This window comes from Delphinapterus leucas, chromosome 7 (assembly GCF_059928025.1).
Source record: "Delphinapterus leucas isolate spDelLeu-1000000601 "Yukka" chromosome 7, BTC_Dleu_Yukka2, whole genome shotgun sequence".
Taxonomy (NCBI): Eukaryota; Metazoa; Chordata; class Mammalia; order Artiodactyla; family Monodontidae; genus Delphinapterus; species Delphinapterus leucas.
Genome location: NC_143135.1, coordinates 7,349,541 through 7,372,480, shown reverse-complemented (window position 1 = coordinate 7,372,480; position 22,940 = coordinate 7,349,541). Strand labels below are relative to the sequence as shown.

At 51.6% G+C, this 22,940-nt stretch overlaps 4 protein-coding genes and 1 pseudogene across 7 annotated transcripts in view; 3 read left to right on the top strand and 2 right to left on the bottom strand.

The window, feature by feature from the left end:
• Positions 1-1,938: 1,938 nt before the first annotated feature.
• Positions 1,939-7,742, bottom strand: CDCA5 (cell division cycle associated 5). The gene is made up of 6 exons (XM_022591518.3): positions 7,376-7,742; positions 7,060-7,154; positions 6,913-6,978; positions 6,791-6,826; positions 3,970-4,407; positions 1,939-3,777 (listed from the first exon to the last, which is right to left on the bottom strand). The coding sequence occupies exons 1-6, from the start codon at positions 7,419-7,421 to the stop codon at positions 3,697-3,699; spliced, it is 762 nt and encodes a 253-aa protein (XP_022447226.2). The 5' UTR covers positions 7,422-7,742; the 3' UTR covers positions 1,939-3,696.
• On the top strand, positions 7,625-11,961 carry ZFPL1 (zinc finger protein like 1). 3 transcript variants are annotated; one of them, XM_089914541.1, is made up of 8 exons: positions 7,625-7,803; positions 8,121-8,230; positions 8,541-8,652; positions 9,855-10,048; positions 10,141-10,213; positions 10,288-10,434; positions 10,553-10,807; positions 11,837-11,961. In XM_089914541.1, exons 2-8 carry the CDS (start codon positions 8,129-8,131, stop codon positions 11,857-11,859), a joined length of 906 nt encoding a protein of 301 aa, XP_089770667.1. In that variant the 5' UTR covers positions 7,625-7,803; positions 8,121-8,128; the 3' UTR covers positions 11,860-11,961. The 3 variants fall into 3 exon arrangements, with proteins under 3 accessions (XP_089770667.1, XP_089770666.1, XP_022447224.2); XM_089914540.1 differs by lacking the exon at positions 11,837-11,961 and adding an exon at positions 11,296-11,436; XM_022591516.3 differs by lacking the exon at positions 11,837-11,961 and adding an exon at positions 11,296-11,756 and having other exon boundaries at positions 7,626-7,803; positions 10,684-10,807.
• CATSPERH (catsper channel auxiliary subunit eta) lies at positions 11,717-20,579 on the bottom strand. 2 transcript variants are annotated; one of them, XM_022591520.3, is made up of 4 exons: positions 20,023-20,579; positions 12,187-12,477; positions 11,981-12,080; positions 11,717-11,880 (listed from the first exon to the last, which is right to left on the bottom strand). In XM_022591520.3, exons 2-4 carry the CDS (start codon positions 12,358-12,360, stop codon positions 11,804-11,806), a joined length of 351 nt encoding a protein of 116 aa, XP_022447228.1. In that variant the 5' UTR covers positions 12,361-12,477; positions 20,023-20,579; the 3' UTR covers positions 11,717-11,803. The 2 variants fall into 2 exon arrangements, with proteins under 2 accessions (XP_022447228.1, XP_030619490.1); XM_030763630.2 differs by lacking the exon at positions 20,023-20,579 and having other exon boundaries at positions 12,187-14,459.
• LOC149748677 (protein FAM161A pseudogene) lies at positions 12,040-18,171 on the top strand (annotated as a pseudogene).
• The window catches only part of VPS51 (VPS51 subunit of GARP complex), a 23,592-nt gene continuing 21,021 nt past the window's right edge, over positions 20,370-22,940 (top strand). Inside the window, exons 1-2 of the mRNA XM_089914537.1 lie at positions 20,370-20,602; positions 21,094-21,223. Coding sequence (XP_089770663.1) covers positions 20,378-20,602; positions 21,094-21,223 — 355 coding nt within the window. The 5' untranslated portion in view covers positions 20,370-20,377. The remainder of the gene's footprint in view (positions 20,603-21,093; positions 21,224-22,940) is intronic.

Here is a 22,940-nt window from a genome sequence, read left to right as displayed (position 1 = left end):
TACCATCCTACTTTTTTTTTTTTTTTTTTTTTTGCAGTATGCGGGCCTCTCACTGTTGTGGCCTCTCCCGTTGCGGAGCACAGGCTCCGGACGCGCAGGCTCAGCGGCCATGGCTCACGGGCCCAGCCGCTCCGCGGTATGTGCGATCTTCCCGGACCGGGGCACGAACCCGTGTCCCCTGCTTCCGCAGGCGGACTCCCAACCACTGCGCCACCAGGGAAGCCCCCTACCATCCTACTTTTGTCTTGATGCATTTGACTGTTTCAGGTAGCTCATATAAATGGAGTCATACAATATTTGTCCTTTTGTGTCTCATTTCACTTAGCATGTTTTCAAGGTTCATCCATGTTGTAGCATGTGGCAGAACATCATTCCTTTTGAAGGCTGAATATTCTATTGTACCTCTATATTGCATTGTATTTATCCAGTCATCCACGGATGGATATTTGTGTTATTTCCACCTTTTGGCAATTGTAAATAATGCTGCTGTGAACGTGGGTGTACAAATATCTTAAGACCCTGCTTTCAATTCTTTTGGGTATCGTACCCAGAAAGGAATTGTATCAAAGGGTTTTAAGCAGGGGAGAAACAGCATATTTTTGTCTCCTAGAAAACTCATTCTGGCCGCAGTGTGGACAGTTTGTAGAGGTGAGAGTAAAGGGAAGAAGACCCACTAGGCCAGAGCAACTGTCCAGTGGCCATGGGGATGGAGGGATGTTGAGGGTGGGGCTGATGGGATGGGGGAAAGGAGAGGGTAGAGCTGCAGAGGACCCCCAGTTTCCTGGCTTGTGCAACTCGGGCCAGCTGGTGGTGTTGCTAACATCAGGGAGAGCACAGGAAAAGGCAAGCTGGTGGATGAGCTGAATTTGCGATGACTTCTGAGTTGAGATACAATTTTTTTTTTTAACATCTTTTGAGACACAGTTTTAGAAGACAGTTCTAGATTCCAGTTTGAAGCCCAGGAGAGAGGTATGGTTTGGAGATAGACTAGCAAGCCTTGAGCAAGGAGGCAGCCCAGAGAGAGCAAGCAGATCGGAAAGAGGGTCCAGGACTGGACCTGGGTGTCCTGATATTTCAGGGGAATCCGAGAAAGAGGGGCCAGCAGTGCCAGGGCCCCAAGAAGGTGTTCTCCGCCAAGGCTACAGAGGCCCGAGTCTTTAGCACTGGGCATTAGGGGTCACTGGTTACTTCTGCCCAAGCAGTAAATGGAGTGATGAGGGCACCCAAGGTAAATGAAACAGAAGCAGAAAGCAGCTTTTGAACATTTTTCAAGGGGCTTAACCTTGAAAGGCATAATAGTAGCTGAAGACAGATGCTGGACAAAACTTTTTGGTTAGGATTAGGGTGGTTGTTTTTAACAATAAAATGAACATAAGCCTGTTTAAGACTTGTAGGAGAAAGAGGAACAAGGTCTCAGAGATGAGGGAATTGGATCAAAAGCCAAAATGCAAAGCTTGGCCTTGAAAAGAGGAGCCTGCTCTCCTCTGGGTAAGGGAAGGAGGTAGAAGTGGGGAGGTTTAGGGAGAATTAAAGAATTTAAAGGCCTTAATTTGTTCTAAGGACTAGGAGGCAAGGACAAGCGTAGGAAGGAGGAGGGGAAGGACAGTGGTCGTGACATCTGCATCAAGGTGCACGTATGTCCCTGGGCCTCCTCTGGCCGAGTGCGATAATTCCTGGGAATCGCACCTTTGACTAACTCCCCAGGGGGTTCTGCACCCACTGCTATAGAGCACCCAGGTTGGGCCAGTGTGTGAGGAACTGGCTCCTTCACAGGAGTCTGTCAGGGAGAGGGGGCGGGGAATAAGAGCTGGACTCGGGGTGGGGTGGAGGGTTGGTTCCCAGGCACTAAGCGAAGCTCTTAGCAGCCTCACCGCGGACCCACTTCTTTCCTCCTGGGACAGGAGGGTACAGGGCTCCCCTTCTTAGAGGAGTGGGTGAGTGACTGGACAGAAAAAACAGACCTGGGGGTGGGGTGGGGGTAGGAGTGATCTACCACAGGCTACTGGAGGCCAGGCTGGCAGCCCCCCATACAAAGGGACAACCCTGGTGACACAGCCCAAAGAAGGCATGGCTTCCTGGGTCCCACACCTTCAGCTCTGCCTTTGACCCAACAAAGAAACAGTATATGAACAGGCAGAAACTCTTTAATTGTTGTTTTCTTTAAAAAACAAACCCCAGTTTTTCCTTAAACTCCATTCTTAGTTTTTCAGGGACAAAGAGAAGTTTGCAGTCATGACATCAACTCAACATCATTTGGCTACTCCCGATTCTGCAGGACTAAGACATTTCCCAGGAGTTGTCCCGAAAGCCAGCGAGGACAATTGCAAAGCGTTTAACTAGCACCCACCAGGCCCGTGCCATTTCAGGGACCCTAACCAAGCAAGCACTCATCTTCCCTGATATTCTCTGCTATCCACTAGCCTCTCCACACTCCTCTTAACCCCTACTTCCATGAACCTGTAAACATCAAAAGGCACAGAGGCCTGGGCTATGGCGGAAGTTGTGGTTGGGCAGCCTTTGAAAGCTCACCTTTTAACAATATTGAGAAAAGAGAAACGGGGGCTAGGGGAGTGGGGATCCCCAGAGACAATGAGATGACCCCACCCTCCCCCTAGTTCAGCACCTACCTCAGGCAGTGTCCTCCTGTGAGAGGACACTAAGGAAGCTGAAAGTTAAAACTGCTATCAACCCTGGCCCCTTTCTGGCACGTGAGAAAAGCTTCCTAGAACTTTACGAAATGCTAATGTCACCAGGACCATTCAACCCCTAAGTTCTTCTAGAGCTAAGTAGACGCTGTACACTTTGTTTTGTAAAAAACAGGTATGAGTGATAAGAGGGGGGGCCTCCTGCCATGGGCCCCTTCCTGCCCTCTGCAGTTATCCATCCATATGCCCTGAGCCTCAGGTTCTGGGGGGTCTGGAGACACCTTCCCTCCCCAAGCGGCCACTGCTCCGCCAGCCTGCATTTAACCGAACATCTCAGCAATAGCACACAGAACTACAAAACACAGCTTCTGTGCAGCAGACATTTATAGTCTGAGACCCAACCAAGGCTTCCCTCCCTCCTTCAAAACTTAAGACTATAGGCTGAATATTCTGCTTCTTCCTCACAGATAGAATTGTCTCCAATCCATGGCGACAGTCCTCCCAGACCATCTACAGAATCTAAGAGGAAACCCAAGCCTCGTTACCTAGATGCACTCATGGCTGGGAACCAAGCCTCAGCAGAGGCAACTCAGTAGAGAAAGCCCGAGGCTGGCTGTGGCCCTCGGCACCCAGCTCTGGTGGGGCTGCTGCAGAGCGGCCACATTTCCCCACAAGAGCAGAGGTGCTCTCTCTCACCCCCAGCCCCCAGCCCTTTAACCTCTTCTGGCTGGGCCAGTGATTCCTACTCCCTAGTCTGAGGCCCGACTGGAAACAGGCTGGGATACTCTGGGACGTAGCGCGGAAAGGATGGTAGGTGACTGACTACAGGCAGGACACCAGTGCGGGGCTGGGCCAGGCGGGCCCCGTTTCCTCAAGCTGAAACGGCCGCTGCCGCTGTGCCAGCCCTCAGAGGACAGGCCTCATGTGCAGCAACAGTGTGTGCACAGGTAACGAGACCAGGGGAGGGGACCCCAAGTGTCTTCTCCACAGGGAGAGGGGACTATGTACAGGGGGAAGAGGGGAGTCTGGCCAGGGACACCCCCACTTCATCTCATTCAACCAGGAGATCAAACTGCTCAGCAGCTTCAAACTCAGCATTCATGGCCGCGGCCCACTCATCCAGCTCCGATTTCTGGGGGAAGAGAAATGGGGGGCAGGTGAGTGGAGAAGCGGGCACATTGGCTGGAGCATTTCCACCCATACCCTGCAGGCACTGCCTTTCTCCCGTGACAGCCAGGGCTGAGCCCCGGCCCTGCACGTGTCCCGGTGCGTCTCCCCGTGTGTCTGGCGTGACGGCAGAGGAAGGCCCCTGCCCCTCACTCACCAAGATCTCCGGCACCTTCCTCTTCTTTCGTTTCTCTTTCACGGCCGGGGGAGAGATTCCAGGGAGAGTTGTGTCTGGGGCCCAGAGCTTCACAGGGACCCTGGGGACCTCAGTTAGCTTTGAACCCACCACAGGCGAGACTCCAGCCAAGTCTTCTGTGGCCAGCAGCCCCTCAAAGCCAGAGCAGGACCGGCGACCCGGGGTGGAGGTGGAGGCCGAGCCAGGAGTCTCCAGGCGGCTGTAGGATCGCCTGACTTTCTTGGACATTTCCAAGTCTCTGGCGTCCAGGTCTCCTTCCCTGGAGTCGGACTCAACATTCAGGGAGCACAGCGCAGGAGTGGAGGCGGAGGTGACAGGGACACTGCGTGTCGGGAAGACGTCCTCCCGAGTAGGCTCCTTGCTAGGAGGGTTGTTTTCTTTCTCCAAAAAAACAGCGATCTGTACCAGGACAGAAAAGAGAACGCCTCCCTGTTACTTGGCTGTGTTACTTACTTCAAGAAAGGCGCAAGGAGATTTAGGGCAGAAAGAAAGACCCACAGGACCTAAAATGTCCATCCAGTCAATAAGTCCTTACTGGCCACCTGCCAGGCACTGGGAGTAGAGCAGGGAATAAAACCGAGAAGACCCGTCTCCACAGTGCTGCCACTCTGGTGGGGAAAATAGAGAATAGGGAGAATCACGTCATATGTTAAGCACTTTGGAAAAAAACAACAGGACTGAGCATACTGGGTGGGGGAAGGGTTTGGAATTTTAAGTAAGTGTAGGTCAGTGTAGGCCTCACTGAGGTAGCACTGGAGCTATGACTTGAAGGAGATAAGGGAGTAAGTCATCTGGAGGAGAAATGTTCTAGGCAGAGAGAACAGAAGGTGCAAAAGTCCTGAGGTGAAAGGGTACCAGTCAGGGTCAAGGAACAATAAGGCTAGCGTGGCTGAAGTGAGAGGGAGTGAGGCGAGGAACTGAGCGTGGGGTTCGAGAGGTAATGGGGGTGTTATAGGGCATTTTGCAGGCCACTGTAAGGGGAGACCCATGGAGCCCCTTGCTCCGAGACCCAGGGAGCCATGGCAAAGTTCTGAACAGGAAAGCACTTAATCTGACATGTGTATTAAGAGGTTCACACACTGGCTTCTCGTAATTCCAGTCTCAGCTGAAGTGCTGCCTCCTCGGGGAGGCGGTCCCTCACCGTGGAACGGAGCAGCCCCTCCTCACCTTCGCTGGTCACCCTCTGTCACAAGGACCTCTTTCCTGAGCAGTGAGCATCACTATCCGATTGTGGCTGCTCGCTGGTTGACTGTGACGCCGACTAGAATGTGCGCGTCACACGTGAGCGTCTTCATCTGTCTGGCTGACCTTGCCTGTGCCCAACACCTTCAGCAGAGCCCTGCGTGGAGCCGGTGTTCCATAAATAATCACTGAGTTAACTTTCACAAAACTTGACACTGAGCTTTGTGACAACCAAGACAAGGCGAGAAACAGGACAAATTTAGGGCCCTTGTGGTTTAATAGAATTATATTGGTTATCAAGAGAGACATTTCCTGGCTACAGATTCTGGGGAATCTGCCCCATGAGTCTTAGTAAAAGGGATGCTGAACAAAATGGGAGTCACCCAGACGACTTCTTCTTCAATCCCTACAGCCAAGCAGTCATCAAAGTCCTTGTGCATTTTTTGTTCAATATCTCATGAATCTATCATTCAACCAACAAGAAAGAGTGGCCACCATAGGGGAGACAGAAGTCCCTGCCCCTAAGACAACAAACATGCAAACAAAATACTCTCGGCTATTCATAAGGCCTATGGAGAAATGTATCAGGCAGGCTTCGGGGAGGCAGTGCCCTTTGAGCTGAGTCCTGTGTGATGCGGTGGTCACGCGGTGAGCCAGGGGAAGAAGCAGCACTCTGCCTTTACCTAACTTCAGGCTCCCACCATCTCACTTCGGGATTCCTTTCATGCCCGCCCACCTGGTCTGGGGGTCCCCAGAAGGCTTTCTGCAATCCATTCTCCACCCAGACCCTAAAGAGATCTTTCTAAAACATCCAAGCCTGCCTCAGTCACTACCTTAAGACTCTCCAAAGCTGCCCACAGAACAAAGGATGAAGTCGAAGCTCATCCTCATGCCTCATCAGGATCTGCTCTGGCTTGGCACGCTCCCTCCCCTGACAAGGTCTGCGGCAGACACATCAAAGCTGCTGTTCCCCAAACCTCATGCTTTTCCTTGTGGACTCCAGGCATCTGCAAACACAGCTTCCTTTGCCTAGAACACTCCTAACTTGTCTTCAAAGACTCAGTTTAAACACTTCTTCTGTGAAACATTCCCTGAGCTACCTGGTCTGGGTTAGGTGCCTTTACAGCATCTAGTACTTTCTTTATTGTAGTCCTCAGCACACTATGTTATCACTTATTTGTCTTTCTCCCCACTTGACTGTAAGCCCCGTGAGCCACTCAGAGGCAGTTAGTATTTCTCATTCATTATATCTTCAGGTACAGATCTCCTTTTAGTGAGACATCCTTAACAATAACTTCTGCTAAAACAGTTAAGGACATTATACTACACTGAGAACAATAGACGAGCAAGAAGAAAGTAGTTAAGACACAGCTCAACTTTTAAAGGAAAATGGTAGAGAATACAGGGCATCAATAGCTAAACGCACCCAGCGTGCAGGAAGTAAGCAAGACTGGCGATACACATAGGTGTCCAAAGGCAAATTGTTTCAAAATACAGCAAATAGCTCCCTGGGCAGACGTGAGCAGCCATTATATTCCGCCTCAGCTCTAGACTGTCTGTCCTGGATTCCCCTTAACTAAGAAAATGAAAATGAACTTACCCGGGGGCTCCTTCGAGGCGAATGAACAGACGGGATCTGTGGAGACAACACTAGTTGATCACATCAACACTAGTTGATCCCACTTCTGGCTCCCCACCTACAACCCCTCTCTCTGTCCTCACCTCTACAGTACGGGCCACGATCTTCTTCAAGACGATGGGCTTTCTGACTGGAGCCGCCTGGGGTGCCTGGAAAAGAGGGGTGAACTTGAGCTCTACATTAGCCCAGGGGCATCCGGGGCAGGAGGAACTGAGGAACCCGGGGCTCACCTTAGGCCAGATTTCCGGGAGGATGCTTGGGAGATCAGAGCCTGATGTCCGCTGGGACCTCCGCAGAGACTGAGTGGAAGTTGGGGCGCTGGGACCTGGAAAGAGACAAATTTAGCAGGTAGGGGAGGACTCTAGACCTCAGAGTCTGGAGAGAACAGGAGCTGAAGAGAGCGAGAGAAGTTCCCAAACAGGCCCTTTGGGGGCGCCTTCTCGGGCGGGGGACGAGCCTCCTAGGGCGGTGGGGGGAGGGCCTTCCTCACGGAACTGCGTCCCACAAACTGCTCAGCCCCATCTCTCCCGCGCGCCCTCCGCTCACCGGAGCACTGGGCGGCCCCTCCGGACCGGGTTCGCCTCTGGGACATGTCTAGCCTTGGTCTCGAGCTCTACTGCCGCAGCCACCGCCGCCAGGGCTCGCGCCAACCCGAAAGGCAAACGTTCGAATTACCCGCCTTACCCGGGAGGAAGCGGAAGTGACGTAAAGCGGGAGGGCCGCCGAGCTCTGGTCACCCCCTTTCCACCCGCCTCCACGTCTAGCGTCTGCAGGGGCGGGGCCAGAGGCGAGCTGGTGTCATCAGCGCGCGCCGCACCCGGAAGAGACGTGGCAGTGGAGGGATAATCGGAGGGTTCTGAGCTGGAGGGAGCCGAGCGAGAACTCGCCTGAGTGCTGTCTGACCTTCCGCGCCTCGGACCGGCGCTCGCGCCCGTGGGGACGAGTGCCGCAGCCGATTCGTAACACAGAGTGGGGTCTGTGGGGAAGGTGGGGGCGGGGCTTGGAGGGGGTGGGGCTCGGGAGGGGCCCCTAGGGGCGGGGCCGGTGGTATCGGAGAGACTGATGGAGGGGCTTGGCCAGGTTTGGGATGCGGGAGGAATCTGGGGTCTCCGGAGGTGGGATTTATGCAGGGGGCGTGGCCGGAATGGAGAGGGACGGTGGGCAAGAGTTTGGGGTTGGGGTGAGTACGAGAGGTGTCTAGGGCAGGTAAGAGTGAAAACAACTGGGCTGGTGAGTGCGTTGTGGCGGCCACCAGAACCTGGCTCCCTGCCAACTCAGACCCCTTCCTCAGGGTCGACTATGGGGCTTTGCAAGTGCCCCAAGAGGAAGGTGACCAACCTATTCTGCTTCGAACACCGGGTCAACGTCTGCGAGCACTGCCTGGTAGCCAATCACGCCAAGGTGGGTGTTCAGAGGAACGGCTGAGCAGGGCACTAGGTGGGCAGGTAGTACTGACTTCCTCCAAATCCATGAAGGGCCTGGCCCTAGAATGGAAGCTCCACAAGGACAAGGACTTAGTTTATTTTGTTCACTGTTGTATCCCCAGTGCTTAAGTCAGAGTATGGCACACTGTGTGTGCTCAATAAATGTTTATTGATTGGTCGAACAGAAGGATCAATCTCCTCTGTGATGAGAAAAAGAGGCATCTGGGCTTTGGGGAGATGGGCTGTGGAGTTCCTGCTCCCGTTGTGACCTCTTTCTCCCACTTCAGTGCATCGTCCAGTCCTACCTGCAGTGGCTCCAAGATAGCGATTACAACCCCAATTGCCGCCTCTGCAACATACCCCTGGCTGCCCGGGAGACGACCCGCCTGGTCTGTTATGGTGAGGCCTGGGCACCTTATGGGGGGGTCAGGACAGGCCCAGCGTGACCAGTTTCCAGGCACTCCCCAAGCAGCAGGACAGTGACCTCTCAAGCCTGGGAGGCTGGAGCCCCAGATTCTGGTCCAGCTAGGTTACTTACCTGCTGTGTGAGCTCAGGCAAGTCATTTCCCCTTTCGAGGCCTTAGTGTTTTTCCCTAAAAATTAAAGCTTCTAGCTTCTTCCCTGCCAATCTCTAGGGTTGAGCGAGAGCCAGTCAAACTTGTGGGTGTGGTTGTAGCTGTGAGCAGTAGCTGGCCATACCAGCAGTGAGCTGAAAGCATGGGGCTTTCAGACATTCAGGATCCATTTCTGATTCCAAGATTAAACAGAGAGGAACTGCATTCCTCACAGTAATGTCAGCTAAAGGAAGTCAGCAGGGGCATGTGTCATGACCTTGACCTGACTCTGGTGTAAGAGCCTTAGCTCCACTTTTTGAAGGAACTAGTGTAAAAGAGTGTGCTCCATGTATGTGTTTATCACTGTGTGTTTATATGTGCATGAACTGAACGTGCATTGTCTTTACATAAGTGTTAGTGTATTCATTTGTACTATGGGTGAATGAATGGGTAACTGCTGTATGTGAACATATAAGCACAGGTGTGTTGTGGGGTTGCAGGAGAATTCCTAGGTGAGGGTGCTTAAGTGTTAGCAAACATGAGTGTATAGATGTGTATGTGAGAGTTAGTGTGCCCATATGTGTGGATGTAGGGGATGGCACCTGCGTTTGACATGTATATAAACACGTGTATATCTGTGCCCATGGATGTGTACACCCATACGTGTTCCTGTGTGTATGTCTAGTAACCTTTTCTGAAACTGTTCTTGATGAGCTGTTAGCCCAACGAGCTTGTGATGAGTGCGAGTCCAGAGAGGACTCATGGAAAGGGTAGGTGGCATCTTCTTCCCACCCACTCCCACCCCCTAGTGGGCTGGGAAGTTTGGTAGCATCTGCCTTGACTTAGTCGGGTAGTGGTGGCCAGGAAGGCCAAAGTCTTAGGGAATACTGATGAAGTGGACCTGGGGTAAGGATGGGCAGGAGAAGGCCCTGGGCTTACACTTACGTGTGCATGTATCTCTGCAGCAGGCTGGGGGCTCTTGCTGGGCTAGGGGTCCTAAGTGTCTTCTTCTTCATGTCTTTCCTCCACTACTTCATGGGCCCTCAGATCTCTTCCACTGGGCCTGCCTCAATGAACGTGCTGCCCAGCTACCCCGAAACACAGCACCTGCTGGCTACCAGTGCCCCAGCTGCAGTGGCCCCATCTTCCCTCCAACCAACCTGGCCGGCCCAGTGGCCTCCACACTGAGAGAGAAGCTGGCCACAGTCAACTGGGCCCGGGCAGGACTGGGTCTTCCTCTGGTGAGAGCCTGTATCCCCTGGGTCCCACCTGGGCCAGGTGGGTGGGTGGGGACAGCACTGGGCAGGCTGGTGACATCTGTTCTTTCCTCCAGATTGACGAGGTGGTGAGCCCAGAGCCTGAGCCCCTCAACACTTCCGACTTCTCTGACTGGTCCAGCTTTAATGGTAAGTGGTGGTCTCCACCTGCTGTTGGGGCCCTTGCCTCCCTGCTCTGCTGACAGCTCTCTTCCTGCCCACAGCCAGTGGTAGCCCCAAACAAGAGGAGACAGCCAGCGCTTCTGCTGCCCCAGCCTTCTACAGCCAAGTCCCCCGGCCCCCTGCTTCCCCGAGCCGACCCGAGCAGCACATGGTGATCCACATGGGCAATCCCGAGCCTTTGACTCACGGTGAGCCGGGGAATTGTCCAGGCCAGAGGAGGATAGAATGGGAGTGGGGTGCTTTGCATGGAGGGGGCTCGGGGGTCTGGACACCCACCCACAGGGACCCTCCCTCACTCCATCACAGACGTTACCTCCCCACAATTCCGAGATGCTGTTAGGCTGAGGAGGTCCGGGACGTCCTGCCCTTCCCTCTCCCCACCCCGCTATGGGCCAGTTTTCCTGAGCCTGTGGATGCCGGTGGCTCTGCCCCTGCAGCCTCAGCCCCAAGGAAGGTGTATGACACGCGGGATGATGACCGGGCACCAGGCCTCCATGGGGATTGTGATGATGACAAGTACCGTCGCCGGCCTGCCCTGGGCTGGCTGGCCCAGCTGCTCAGGTACATGGGGTCAGGTGGGGCAGGATGCCAGGAAGGGGGAGGAGGGGAAGTGAGAGCCAGAGACCCTGGCAGGACGATTTCATGACAAAAGAGGCTTGTTCTGGGTAAAAATGGGACATGGTACAGGGGCTGTGCACCAAAGCCTGGGCTAGGGTCTTCCCCCCTCCGGGTGTTTCCTTGCGTGCTACATATGAGGTTCGGACTCGGGCTCTTTGAGGCCCCTTCCTGCTCTGACACCCCCCAATCTTTGTGACTCTCCTTATACCCAACACATTCCAGTTTCAGAACACAGTTGTTGCCTCAGCTGGTTTGAGCTGCACAGTCAGCCTGGTAGTGGGCAGGCGCAGGGATGACCACCCTTGAGGAAACCAGGCTCAGGGATGGTGGCGCTGGGGCCGGAAGATGAGCGTCATGGCTGGGGCTCCTCTCCCGGCTGCAGGGGCCGCCAGGGACTGGAGGCCTGACCTGACTTCCCCTCATCCCCCCAGGAGCCGGGCTGGGTCTCGTAAGCGGCCGCTGACCCTGCTCCAGCGGGCAGGGCTGCTGCTGCTCCTGGGGCTGCTGGGCTTCCTGGCCCTCCTTGCGCTCATGTCTCGCCTGGGCCGGGCTGCGGCTGACAGCGATCCCAACCTGGACCCGCTCATGAACCCTCACATCCGTGTGGGTCCCTCCTGAGCCCCTGCTTATGGCTAGGCCAGCCTAGGAGCTGGGGGCCTGAGGGTGGGTAGAGGGGGAGGTCCAGGGGCCCTTCTCTGCTCCTCTTCCTCAAGCCTGAGACACTAAGATCCCAGGCCCAAAGCCAAGTCCACCAGAGTGGCTGCAGGCTAGGCCTGGGGTTCCTGCAGATCAAATATTTGTCTTGACCTTCTCCTCCTGGGTCTCCAGCTTTCCCCCTCCCTCCCCCAAAGGAGCTGACAGGTGGAAATAAATGACAGACTTTATTAAAACACCCGAAGCAGCCTTTTCCTTCCCCCTTCTCAGCCTGGGCCCCAAGCCTCAGTGGTTCTCTTCCCGGTACTCTATGGCCAGAAACTCCAGGGACAGGCGGTTGAAGAACATGGCTCCGTTGAGCACTGGGCAGAGGAGAGAGCCCCCATCAGCCTTGCCTGCCCCCTCCTTGCTGCATCTCAGGGTTCCAGAGCTCCCCCCTCCCGCTGCGTACACCCTACTCACTCAGGACGGTCAGGGAAAAGCATCGATGAAACTTGTCATGTGTCATCTCAGCGTAGAGTGACCCCATGGCGGCCCAGCAGATGCCGATCACCTGGGAGAACTGTAGGCCCCATCCCGTGGGAGAGTGGCCCCCTGACACAACAGGGGGATTTCCATCAGCCCCTGGGCCTCCCCTGACCAGCCCTCGAGCCCCTGCCCTGGCCTACCATCAGGACAACTGTGTAGCGGAAGCTCATGCGGTCATAGTGGTGGGTGATACAGAAGTTGTGCACGTCGCTGGCGAAGACGGTCAGGTGTATGAAGAAGAGCATCAGAGCAGCCATGGTGAGAATCATGCCTTGTGGGAAGAAGAGCACGGCCACGCGGTCCCGCCACCGCATCCTGGTGGCAGCACAGACTCAAGGCAGCTGGTACAGCTTGAGCAAGCGGACACTGCCCAGGAGGAGCAGCCCACCCCTCTGGTTCTGGAGCGCACAGTCTGGAATAGCCGTAGGATTCTAGAATTGGGAGGACATAGAGAACAAGATTCTCGAGCACAGGCTGTTTCCAGCCAATACAGGAGTGTTTCTTGGGTGGCCAGGGCAGCTCTGAACTGTGGAGGGGGGCTGGGCTAAAGGTACAGAGCAGTGGGGCCCTAGCGTGTTGAGAGAGGGACAGCGTACCTCACCATCCCAGCCCACACACTTTGTGCTCTTGGGCAAATCTTCTCACTAAGTCCTCAACAGTTCCATACAGGAGGTAGTGTGGGCACATTCTGCAGATGAAGAACTGGGGCTCAGAAGAGCGAAGGGGGGACTTCCCTGGTGGCACAGTGGTTAAGAATCCGCCTGCCAATGCAGGGGACACAGGTTCGAGCCCTGGTCCAGGGAGATCCCGCATGCCATGGAACAACTAAGCCTGTGTGCCACAACTACTGAGCCTGCGAGCCACAGCTATTGAAGCCCGCATGCCTAGAGCCCATGCTCCACAACAAGAGAAGCCACCACAATGAGAAGCACACGCACCACAACGAAGAGTAGCCCCCGCTCGCCGCAACTAGAGAAAGCCCGCGCACAGCAACGAACACCCAACACAGCCAAAAAAAAGAAAAAAAAAATGTGAAGGGGCATGTAGGTCCTCAGCAAGTCTTAGGCAGATGAGAGGTCAGGTGTAATCTCTCCTAATGAGATCTCTCCAGTAGAACTGGAGGATGTAGCCAGGTGAGGGCAGGCCTGGGCTGGATCACAAACTCCAAGTATTTGTTCCAGCCCCTAATGGGGAGGAAGTAAGGGAAGGGACAACAGATTCTCCATAGCTGTCCCAGGACCTTCCCACATCCTCCCCAGGTGGGCCCTGGAGAGCAACTGGCTTTTCCATCTTCTCCCCAGATGTTCTTCCAACACATGATGCTGACCAGCTCTCCCCTCTGCTGCCTTCCAGCACTCAGCATCTTAACACTCATTGTCTCTACCATTCCAAGAGTCCCATGAGAAAGCTGGGACTGGCGGCACAAATCCTATTTTACACACAAGCCTGGGGCACAGAGAGGGATTGTCAGCTCAAGTTTTCGCAGCCAATGAGTGAGGGAATCAGTACTAATATCCACTTCTACCCGAGGCTGTGGAATGGGCAGGGACAATTAGATGCCAAGAAAAAAACATTTCCTCTGTACGTGTGAGAGGTGAGAACTCCAGGACTGTCAACAAAATAAGTCAGAAAACTGGCCAGAAATGGTGTGGAGGGACATGCAAACTCCCAGGAACTATTGTAGAAGAAGAGTTGATGTTGAACTTGGCCCGCCCCATTGCCTCCTGCCTGACTGTCTGCCCCAGAAGTCAGGTCCCAGGTCAGGTCAAGACCGGAAGTCTCCTGCCTGGAAGCAGTAAGGTTAAATAAAGCCTGACACCACTATCCATTATTGCTGCCCAGTGTCATTAATCACAAGAGACCCTCAGACCCCCATCTTAACACATTGAAGGGGTGATGCCCGATGCCCAGCTGTGTTCACAACACTGAAACAATTGTTTGCACTTTAGTTCTCATTTGAATACAGACGAATGTTTTTATGTTAGGGCTTCTACCTCAGTGTCATTAAAAAAAAAATTACCCCCAGGGGCTTCCCTGGTGGCGCAGTGGTTGAGAGTCCGCCTGCCGATGCAGGGGACACGGGTTCGTGCCCCGGTCCGGGGAGGATCCCACATGCCGCGGAGCGGCTGGACCCGTGAGCCATGGCCGCTGAGCCTGCGTGTCCGGAGCCTGTGCTCCGCAACGGGAGAGGCCACAACAGTGAGAGGCCCGCATAATGCAAAAAAAAAAAAAAAAATTACCCCCATAGTGTATGAATATGTTCTTGTAAAAGATTTGCATCATACACAGGCATACAGAGGAGAATGTACCAGTCTCCCCCCTCCCCCCCACACACCTACGGAGGTAACCCCTTCAACAGTTCGGTGAGTGGGCATCTTTTGAGTTCCTTCTTTTTAAAAAAAATTTTAAAAATTATTATTATTATTATTTTTTTTTTTTTTTGCGGTACGCGTGCCTCTCACTGTTGTGGCCTCTCCCGTTGCGGAGCACAGGCTCCGGACGCGCAGGCCCAGCGGCCATGGCTCATGGGCCCAGCCGCTCCACTGCATGTGGGATCTTCCCGGACCGGGGCACGAACCCGTGTCCCCTGCATCGGCAGGCGGACTCTCAACCACTGCGCCACCAGGGAAGCCCTATTATTATTTTTTTTAATTTATTTGTTTTATTTATTTATTTTTGGCTGCATTGGATCTTCGTTGCTGAGCACGGGCTTTCTCTAGCTGCCGCGGGGGCTACTCGTTGCGGTGTGCAGGCTTCTCATTGTAGTGGCTTCTCTTGTTGCGGAGCATGGGCTCCAGGCACATGGGCTTCAGTAGTTGTGGCACGCGGGCCCTAGAGCGCAGGCTCAGTAGCTGTGGCGCACGGGCTTAGTTGCTCCGCGGCATGTGGGATCTTCCTGTACCAGGACTTGAACCCGTGTCCCCTGCACTGGCAGGCGGATTCTTAACCACTGTGCCACCAGGAAGCCCTGAGTCCCTTCTTGATGTAACTTCATACACCTACGTGTACATCTACATGCATAATTTAAAAAACAAAATCACACCATATGTACTGTCAAAGTATAATTTTCAGAAAGTTAAAAATATGATCTCTAAATAAAGAATAAACATGTAACTAAGATGTCTTAACTCATCGGTGAAGGGGTTCCCCCTCAGTAAGGTAGGAATGCATCTTGAGGAGCTGGATATGGATAGGCATTTAAAGAGGAATATTAGAACATGATTACTAGGTTAGATACAAAATTGGCTGGTGTCCTACAGGGCAAACAAGCCAAATTTTGAGGTTATTTTTCCATTGGATATAGATGTTTTGCATCTCTTTGGGACAATATCTAAATAGCAAGCTCAAACAAATGTACACTCCTATAGGTAATTAAATAATCCTTGGGTGGGCTTGTGAAACAATGCCCCAGTATGATATTGGAAGGTCATGCTACCGTCTGTATTCCAAAGTTTGGATAATTTTTCTTAACAGTATTCTGCAACTTTTTTTTTGAAGTTTATAGATTTCTTGGAGTAGATCTACATCTTTCTACTCTTTTTAAAAACTATATTTATTCAGGCTGCGCTGGGGCTTAGTTGCGGTGGGATCTTCGTTGCAGCATGTTTGGTTTCGGCACGTGGGATCTTTAGTTGTGGCATGCGGACTTCTTAGTTGCGGCATGAGAACTCTTAGTTGCAGCAGGCATGTGGGATCTAGTTCCCTGACCAAGGATCGAACCCGGGCCACCTGCATTGGGAGTGCAGAGTCCCATCCACTGGACCACCAGGGAAGCCCCTAAATCTTTATACTCTTTTCTTCATTTTTCTTAAGATTATAGCTTGATAAGCTTAAATCTTCATGTATATTTTTTATACAGCCTCTGAGTATCCCATAGAGTCAGGGGTCAGCAAACTTCTGTGAAAAACAAGATAGTAGCACGCCCCGGGCCAGCGCGGGCACTCAGGCCTCGGTGGCGTGGTGATGGCCGCCTCGCACCGAGCAGCGAAGCTGGCGGCCAGCAGTCTCCAAACCCCGGTCAATCCCAGCACCGGAGCGCGGGTCACCCATTACGAACGCAAAGACCCCGTAGAGTCCCTGTCGGCGGCGGCAGCGGCCTTGGAGGAGGAGGAAGAGGAGGAGGAAGAGGTGGCGGGGCTGGCGCGGGCGCCGGCTGATTTTAACACCAACATTTCTGGGGTAAATGAACAAAAACGTATAAGCTGTGAGGATTTTGTGGACCTTTCTGATATTTACCACTCTAATGAAGAGTACTTCAGGAAACTAGAAGAGCTGAAGGCAGCCCACATGGAAACTATGGCAAAGTTAGAGAAAATGTACCAGAATAAATTAAATTTAAAGGAAGTTCAGCTAGCGATCACCATGGAAGAAGCTGCTAGTGTCTCTTCCAGGTCTGTATCAGAAAAGAGCTCCCATCATCCTGTTTCATTAATGACATCAATTTCAGAGCCTGATTTAGGTCAGTCTTCCTCCTTGATTGTGTCTTCCTCTGAAGATGAGTTGCCCAACGTAGAAAAAGAGTATTCTGAGAAAAGCAGAATGATGACCTATGCTAAGGAGCTCATCAACAACATGTGGACAAACTTCTCTGTTGAAGATTATATTCAGTTTGAAGATGCTGACTTGCCAGCACTCGAAAAAAAAAAAAAGAAGCCAAAAGAATAGGTGCCAAAGATTACAGTACCTGAGCCTTTTCAAATGATGATTAGAGAGCAGAAGAAAAAAGAAGAGAACATGAAATCTAAATCAGATATTGAAATGGCACGCAAACTGCTCAAGAAACAAGAAGAAGAATCAGAGTGTAAGAAAAAATTCCGAGCCAACCCAGTTCCTGCGTTTGTCTTTCTCCCCCTTTATCATGATATAGTCAAGCAAAATGAAGAACGGAGGAGGTCTATGAAGGAGAAAGACAAAGAAGCTCTTTTGGCCTCGCAAAAGCCGTTTAAGTTTATTGCAAGGGAGGAACAGAAGCAAATTCGGGAAAAGCAGCTGAAAGACTTTTTTAAGTCTAAAAAGAAAACAAACCAATTTAAAGCCAGACCAATACCTCGATCTACTTATGGTTCAACTGCCAATGACAAGTTAACAGAAGAAGAGCTCTATAGAAACATTAGGACGCAGCAGAGAACCCAAGACTTTTTACAGAATTCATCCCCTCTGCCTTGTAGTCCAGCTCACAGAAGTTATGCTACAAGGAAGCCCAAGTGTCCTGAACAGGCTGAAAAGTCCAAGTGTAAACACAAGGTTAGGTGCCAGACTGCTGATACTGAATACCTTCCTGAGAGATATCAGAAACATCACTCAGAACAGAAGTGTCCAAAACCCCTGACAGTCTGTGAACCATCTGACCTTCATGCAGCCTCACATGCATCCACTGAAAGAGAGAAAATCTTGGCAGATATTGAAGCAGATGAAGAAAATTTTAAACAAACACGTTGGCCTTATCTGTCTCCAAGGCGCAGGTCACCAGTAAGAAGTAGAAATGCAAAACCTGTGCCTTGTAGCTGCAACCCTCCCATGCCCACGGTGTCCTCCAGGGGAAGAGAACAAGCCACAAGGAGATCACTTGAGGAAAAGAAAATGTTGGAAGAAGAGAGAAATCGGATCCTAACTAAGCAGAAGCAAAGAATGAAAGAATTGCAGAAACTCTTGACAACCCGGGCTAAGGCTTATGACTCACATCAGAGTTTAGCTCAAATGTCTAAATCCAGAATAAAATCTCTCAGAAAGAGTGAAAAAGAAAGGATGACAGAATACCGACGAGAACTAGAAGGAAGAGAAGAAAAATTAAAAAACAGGCCGCTGCTATTTGAAAGAGTTGCTCAGAAAAATGCAAGAATGGCAGCAGAAAAGCATTATTCTAACACCTTAAAAGCACTAGGAATATCTGATGAGTTTGTTTCAAAGAAAGGCCAAAGTGGAAAAATATTTGAGTACTTCAGCAATCAAGAGGTGAAAAGTTTCACTGAAGATAAAGAAAGCTTTAATGAGGAAAAAATAGAAGAAAGAGAGAATGGGGAAGAAAATTATCTTACTGATACCAACAGCCAAGATTCTTGCAAGGAAACAGGTGAAGCTGATGAAGAGGGTGGAGAAGAAAATTGTGTTGAAGAATAAAACTGAATCAGTCGACAGGGTCTCCTCTCTGTTCCCCTGATGTTGTTGGCAGCATTGGGTGTCAGAAGCCGCGCGTGTGGTGTTAAGGACATCCATGGGAACCCGTCTGATAACGTGCAGGTCTCTTTTTGTTCCGGACGCGCAGGTTCAGCGGCCATGGCTCACGGGCCCAGCCGCTCCGCGGCATGTGGGATCTTCCCGGACCGGGGCACGAACCCTTGTCCCCTGCATCGGCAGGCGGACTCTCAACCACTGTGCCACCAGGGAAGCCCCGTGCAGGTCTCTTGAGCAAAGTCCTCGTGTAGCCTGAAAAGGCCGAATCCAGCTGATGGGTCATTTGGTCAGTTAGAGTCAGGCTTTGCCTATTCAGTTTTTAAAATTACTACATATGGTCTGTTTGCAACTTTGATCTTACTTCTATTTTTAAAAAGTGTTTGAGAATCACAGCTGTCACAAACTGATTAGGTATAAAAATATACATAATTTTATAATTTTGGGTGGAAAAAATTGCTTAGCATTGAGAGCAGAGGGGAGTATTGGCCTTTGGTTTGAAAAAAAAGTTCTGGAAAGCATGAATCAATAAATATTTTTAAATTAAAAAAGAAAAAAAAAACAAGATAGTAAATGTTACAGGTTTTGCCAGCCGTACGTCTCTGTTGCAATGACTCAACTCTGCTGTTGTAGTTAAAAGTAGGCATAGGGCTTCCCTGGTGGCGCAGTGGTTAAGAATCTGCCTGCCAATGCAGGGGACATGTTTGAGCCCTGGTCTGGGAAGATCCCACATGCCGCGGAGCAACTACGCCCGTGTGCCACAACTACTGAGCGTGTACTGTAGAGCCCGCAAGCTGCAACTACTGAGCCCACGTGCCACAACTACTGGAGCCTGTGTGCCACAACTACTGGAGCCCGCGTGCCACAACTACTGAAGCCTGCATGCCTAGAGCCCGTGCTCCACAACAAGAGAAGCCACCGCAATGAGAAGCCCGCGCACCACAATGAAGAGTAGCCCCCGCTCGCCGTAACTAGAGAAAGCCCGCACGCAGCAACAAAGACCCAAGGCAGCCAAAAATAAATAAATTAAAAAACCAAAAGCAGGCATAGATAATATGTAAATGCATGGGCATGGATGTGTTCCCATGGACACTGAAATATGACTTTCATATGATTTTCACATCATGAAATGCCATTTTTTTTTCAACCATTTAAAAATGAAAAAAAAAAAGCTTACAGGCCATATGAAAACAGGTGGTGGGCTGTGTTTGGCTGGCAGGACCCCTGCCAAAGAATAAAGTGGTTTCCATTCCATCCCTGGCCCCCCCAGCCCATCATAAGTAATGTTTCAAGGACCACACTGACAGTCTTTTTCTCCTTTTCATCCATTCAAACTCGGCGTGTCTCAGTTTGAACTGCAAGTCTTTCCCTATCTTCAGCTCTTCACCTGGGTGAACAGCTGTACCTTTGTCCCAATTGGAAACCTGAGAATTATCCTCAACATCTCCACCTAACCCCTCCGTCAGCACATCCCATCAGTCACTTAAGATGTGCCAACTGTGTCTTCTAAGCAGCGTATAATAGGAGTTCTCAAGTTCAGGTGCACCAGAACTACTTGACTTAAAAAAAATAAGCTAGGTCTGAGGGGAGCCCAGAGTCTTTACAACACGCCACAAGTAATTCTGAAGGCAATTCTGATGCACGTCAGAGGACCAGGCCTTGAGAAACACTGCGCTAGAGGCACTGAGCAGCACTGTACGTGCATTTAATCCTCACAGCCCCCTGTAAAATATGTACCCCAATATTAGGAATGGGGGAAACTGAGCTGCTACCTCCGTAACAAGGCAGTGGCAGGATGCCAGACATACCCTCTCTGGCTCCACGGCCCGCGCTCCGTCCACTGCATCTAGGGACATATTCCGCAGCCCCTGTCTGCGGGGGTGCAGGGTTGGAAGCCACGACTCGTCCTCCTTCTGGGAGGACAGCGACTCGACCAGTTCCACAAAATCCTTCCTGTGAAGCTGGGGTAACCCAGGGCTCTGGCGGAACCTCTTCGCTCGGGGAGGAAAGGTGCGGGGGAACTCCAGTCTCGAAGGACCCAGGGCTGCAGGGGGACGTTTCACCCGAAGGACTGCCTTGTTTCAACAACAACTTTATGGCTCCCGGAAGTACCTCCTCCCTATCCCCTGCCCAGCCTCACTCCTGTGGGCTGCACTTGGAGCCATGGCGGCGGCAGCCGCAGGACGTGGCCCGGGCTGTGGACCTGGGGACTCCCCAGAGGGGCCCGAGGCGGAGGCTCCGGAGCGTCGGCGGAAGGCGCACGGGATGCTGAAGCTTTACTACGGCCTCTCGGAGGTGGAGGCGGCGGGGCGCCCCGCGGGGCCGGACCCCTTGGACCCTACAGATCTCAATGGGGCGCACTTCGACCCGGAAGTGTATCTGGACAAGGTGTGTGTATCGGGAGGGGGAACTGGCCCCCGATATATTGCACCCCACATCACGCCTGCGACTTTGTTGGGGGGGGGCGGGTGGGGCGAGGGAAGAGGTGTTCATAAAAGCAGGATGACCCTGGGCCGGGCAATAGGGGCAGAGCTGGAAGATAAGGGGTCGTGGGCAGACTTGGACTGGCCTGAGATGGTGCGAAGTCTGAGGTCTCCTGGGCTGATGTTCTGATAGACCCGATATAGGGGGCGGGGCCCAGGCGCTGACAGGCATAGGACTGGGCCTTGGTTGCAGCTGAGTATTTCAAATGCCGACAAACCCCAAATAGGGTCTGACCTGGTAACTTCTGAGCTATGCCACTTATAGGTTCCTTGTCTGAGATTCCTGGCAGGGGTGGGATCAGGGTTTTCTTGCACCAAAAGCCTACCAGTTAGGGGCAAGGCTGGGGGACATGAGTGCCCCCTTGTCCTGGATACTAACCACCTAATTTCCTCCAGCTGCGAAGAGAGTGCCCACTGGCCCAGCTGATGGACAGTGAGACGGACATGGTGCGGCAGATCCGGGCTCTAGACAGCGACATGCAGACCCTGGTCTATGAGAACTACAACAAGTTCATCTCAGCCACAGGTGATTCCTACTGGGGCACACTCCTCACCGTCCCACATCCCCCAGTTTCTCCTGTGTTGGGGAAACCAGCAGAGGATTTAGACAGAGCAGACCCAGATTCTAGTCCTGCCCTGGCACTAATGCACTCTCATCTTTCTCTCTCAGAGCTTTTTGATGACTGTTGAGGTGATAACTGTTCTCAGAGGGTTGTTTTGAGGACCAAAGGGGAGAAAAGGACAAAATGAAATTTTAAAAAGAAATGAATTTACCTGAAGCACTTAGAATCTCTGACACTAAGGACTCCTCAGTAATGGTTAGTTTCTCTCATTAGTAGTAGCTTTCTTCTCTGGTTCAGGTCTTTCTTGAGAATGGACTTATCTCTCTTTCACTCTCTCTTTTTTTTTCTTTCTTTTCTTCCTTTCTCCTTCTTTCCTTCCTTCCTTCCCCTTTCCCCTTTTCCCTTTCTCTCTTTTTAAATGAAGCAGAGATAGAAAATGTATGACATTAAGGGACAAACATCATATAAAGGTTTTTTTTTTTTCCCTTCTGTCCCCTTTATTCTCTATTCAAGATGGTACTAGACAATGTTCAGTATCATCCACACTAGCTTTTGTCCTGTGTTGGTGAAATGCACTGTTCAGATTTTTGGGACCCACATGTACTTAGTCCTAGAGGCAGATCCTGCAGGTCTACCTGCAGTCTATGGGAATGTCTGTCCTCTGAGTGGGATGAACAGAAGAATGGGGTGACCTGACTGTTGTTTTAAAAGGATCCCTCTGTCCACTTGTTGAGAGTGGACTATAGGGAGGCAAGGATGGCAGAGACACCCATTAGGAGGCTATTATAACAGTCCAGGCAAGATGCTGGTTGTATGGACCACGGTGGTAACCGTGGAAAAGTAGAATGGCTCAAGATTCTTAAAAATTTGTTAGTTGAGGGATCTGGAATTCAGAGAAGGCTGGAACTTGAGGTACATGGAACAAGATGGTCTCTCCTGGGGGGAGTGTACAGAGAGAAGAGGTCTGAGGACTGAAGCCTGGTGCATCCTAGCATTCAGAAGTCATGAAAAGAAGGAAAATCTCACAAATCTTCTTTCTCAAAGAAACAAACATTTGGGAAAGTTTGAGAACAACCCAGACCATGGCTGTCTTAGAAGATAAACGAAGAAGGCATTCCAAGAAATGGAATTGATAAGCTTGACCAATACATTAGCTCATCAGTGGTGCAAGAGAGGGAAGAACTGCAGAAGCAAAGTCCTCAGGAAAGAGGGATGGGATTGAGCAGTGCACATTGGAGAGGCTGGCCTTAACAGGAGGTCAAGAGCTCATCTACTGTAGCAGGAGGGAAAGCAGACTGTGGTCAGAGCCAGTCAGGTGGATAGGTGTGGTAGAGTTTAACTAGAGACCTTTCAGAACACATTAAGGAATTTTCCATTTATCTAAAGAGTACTTAGCTAATCAAAGTGTTTAGACAAATGAGTGATGTGATTTGTGTTTTGAAAAGATCCCTCTTGTCACTGGCTACATTGAAAGGAATAGATTGGAGAGGTGGCTGGAGTGAGGCCATTTCGGTAGTCCGAACCAGAGATTCTGGGAGCTAACACCAGGATGATAATGGGGGGGGATGGACAGTGATGAGTGAATTGAGAAGTGTTAGGAGGCAACATCGACAGGACATGCTGTTGAGGAGCTTTGGGTGTACAGAATGACCCAAGTTTCAACTTGAACAGTGGATGGTG

Bases quoted from the DNA above. Each gene is read 5' to 3' on its own strand.
- CATSPERH (XM_022591520.3), bottom strand. From the start codon at position 12,360: ATGCGGTGGCGGGACCGCGTGGCCGTGCTCTTCTTCCCACAAGGCATG. The intron at 12,081-12,186 runs GTAGGCCAGGGC...TGGGGCCTACAG, and splicing joins GCTACACAGTTGTCCTGATG to TTCTCCCAGGTGATCGGCAT. The intron at 11,881-11,980 runs GTGAGTAGGGTG...TCCTCTGCCCAG, and splicing joins CTTTTCCCTGACCGTCCTGA to TGCTCAACGGAGCCATGTTC.
- ZFPL1 (XM_022591516.3), top strand. From the start codon at position 8,129: ATGGGGCTTTGCAAGTGCCCCAAGAGGAAGGTGACCAACCTATTCTGC. The intron at 8,231-8,540 runs GTGGGTGTTCAG...CTCCCACTTCAG, and splicing joins TGGTAGCCAATCACGCCAAG to TGCATCGTCCAGTCCTACCT. The intron at 10,435-10,683 runs GTGAGCCGGGGA...CTGCCCCTGCAG, and splicing joins TCCCGAGCCTTTGACTCACG to CCTCAGCCCCAAGGAAGGTG.
- CDCA5 (XM_022591518.3), bottom strand. From the start codon at position 7,421: ATGTCCCAGAGGCGAACCCGGTCCGGAGGGGCCGCCCAGTGCTCCG. The intron at 7,155-7,375 runs GTGAGCGGAGGG...GTCTCTTTCCAG, and splicing joins AGGGGCCGCCCAGTGCTCCG to GTCCCAGCGCCCCAACTTCC. The intron at 4,408-6,790 runs GTAAGTTCATTT...GTCCTGGTACAG, and splicing joins CGCCTCGAAGGAGCCCCCGG to ATCGCTGTTTTTTTGGAGAA.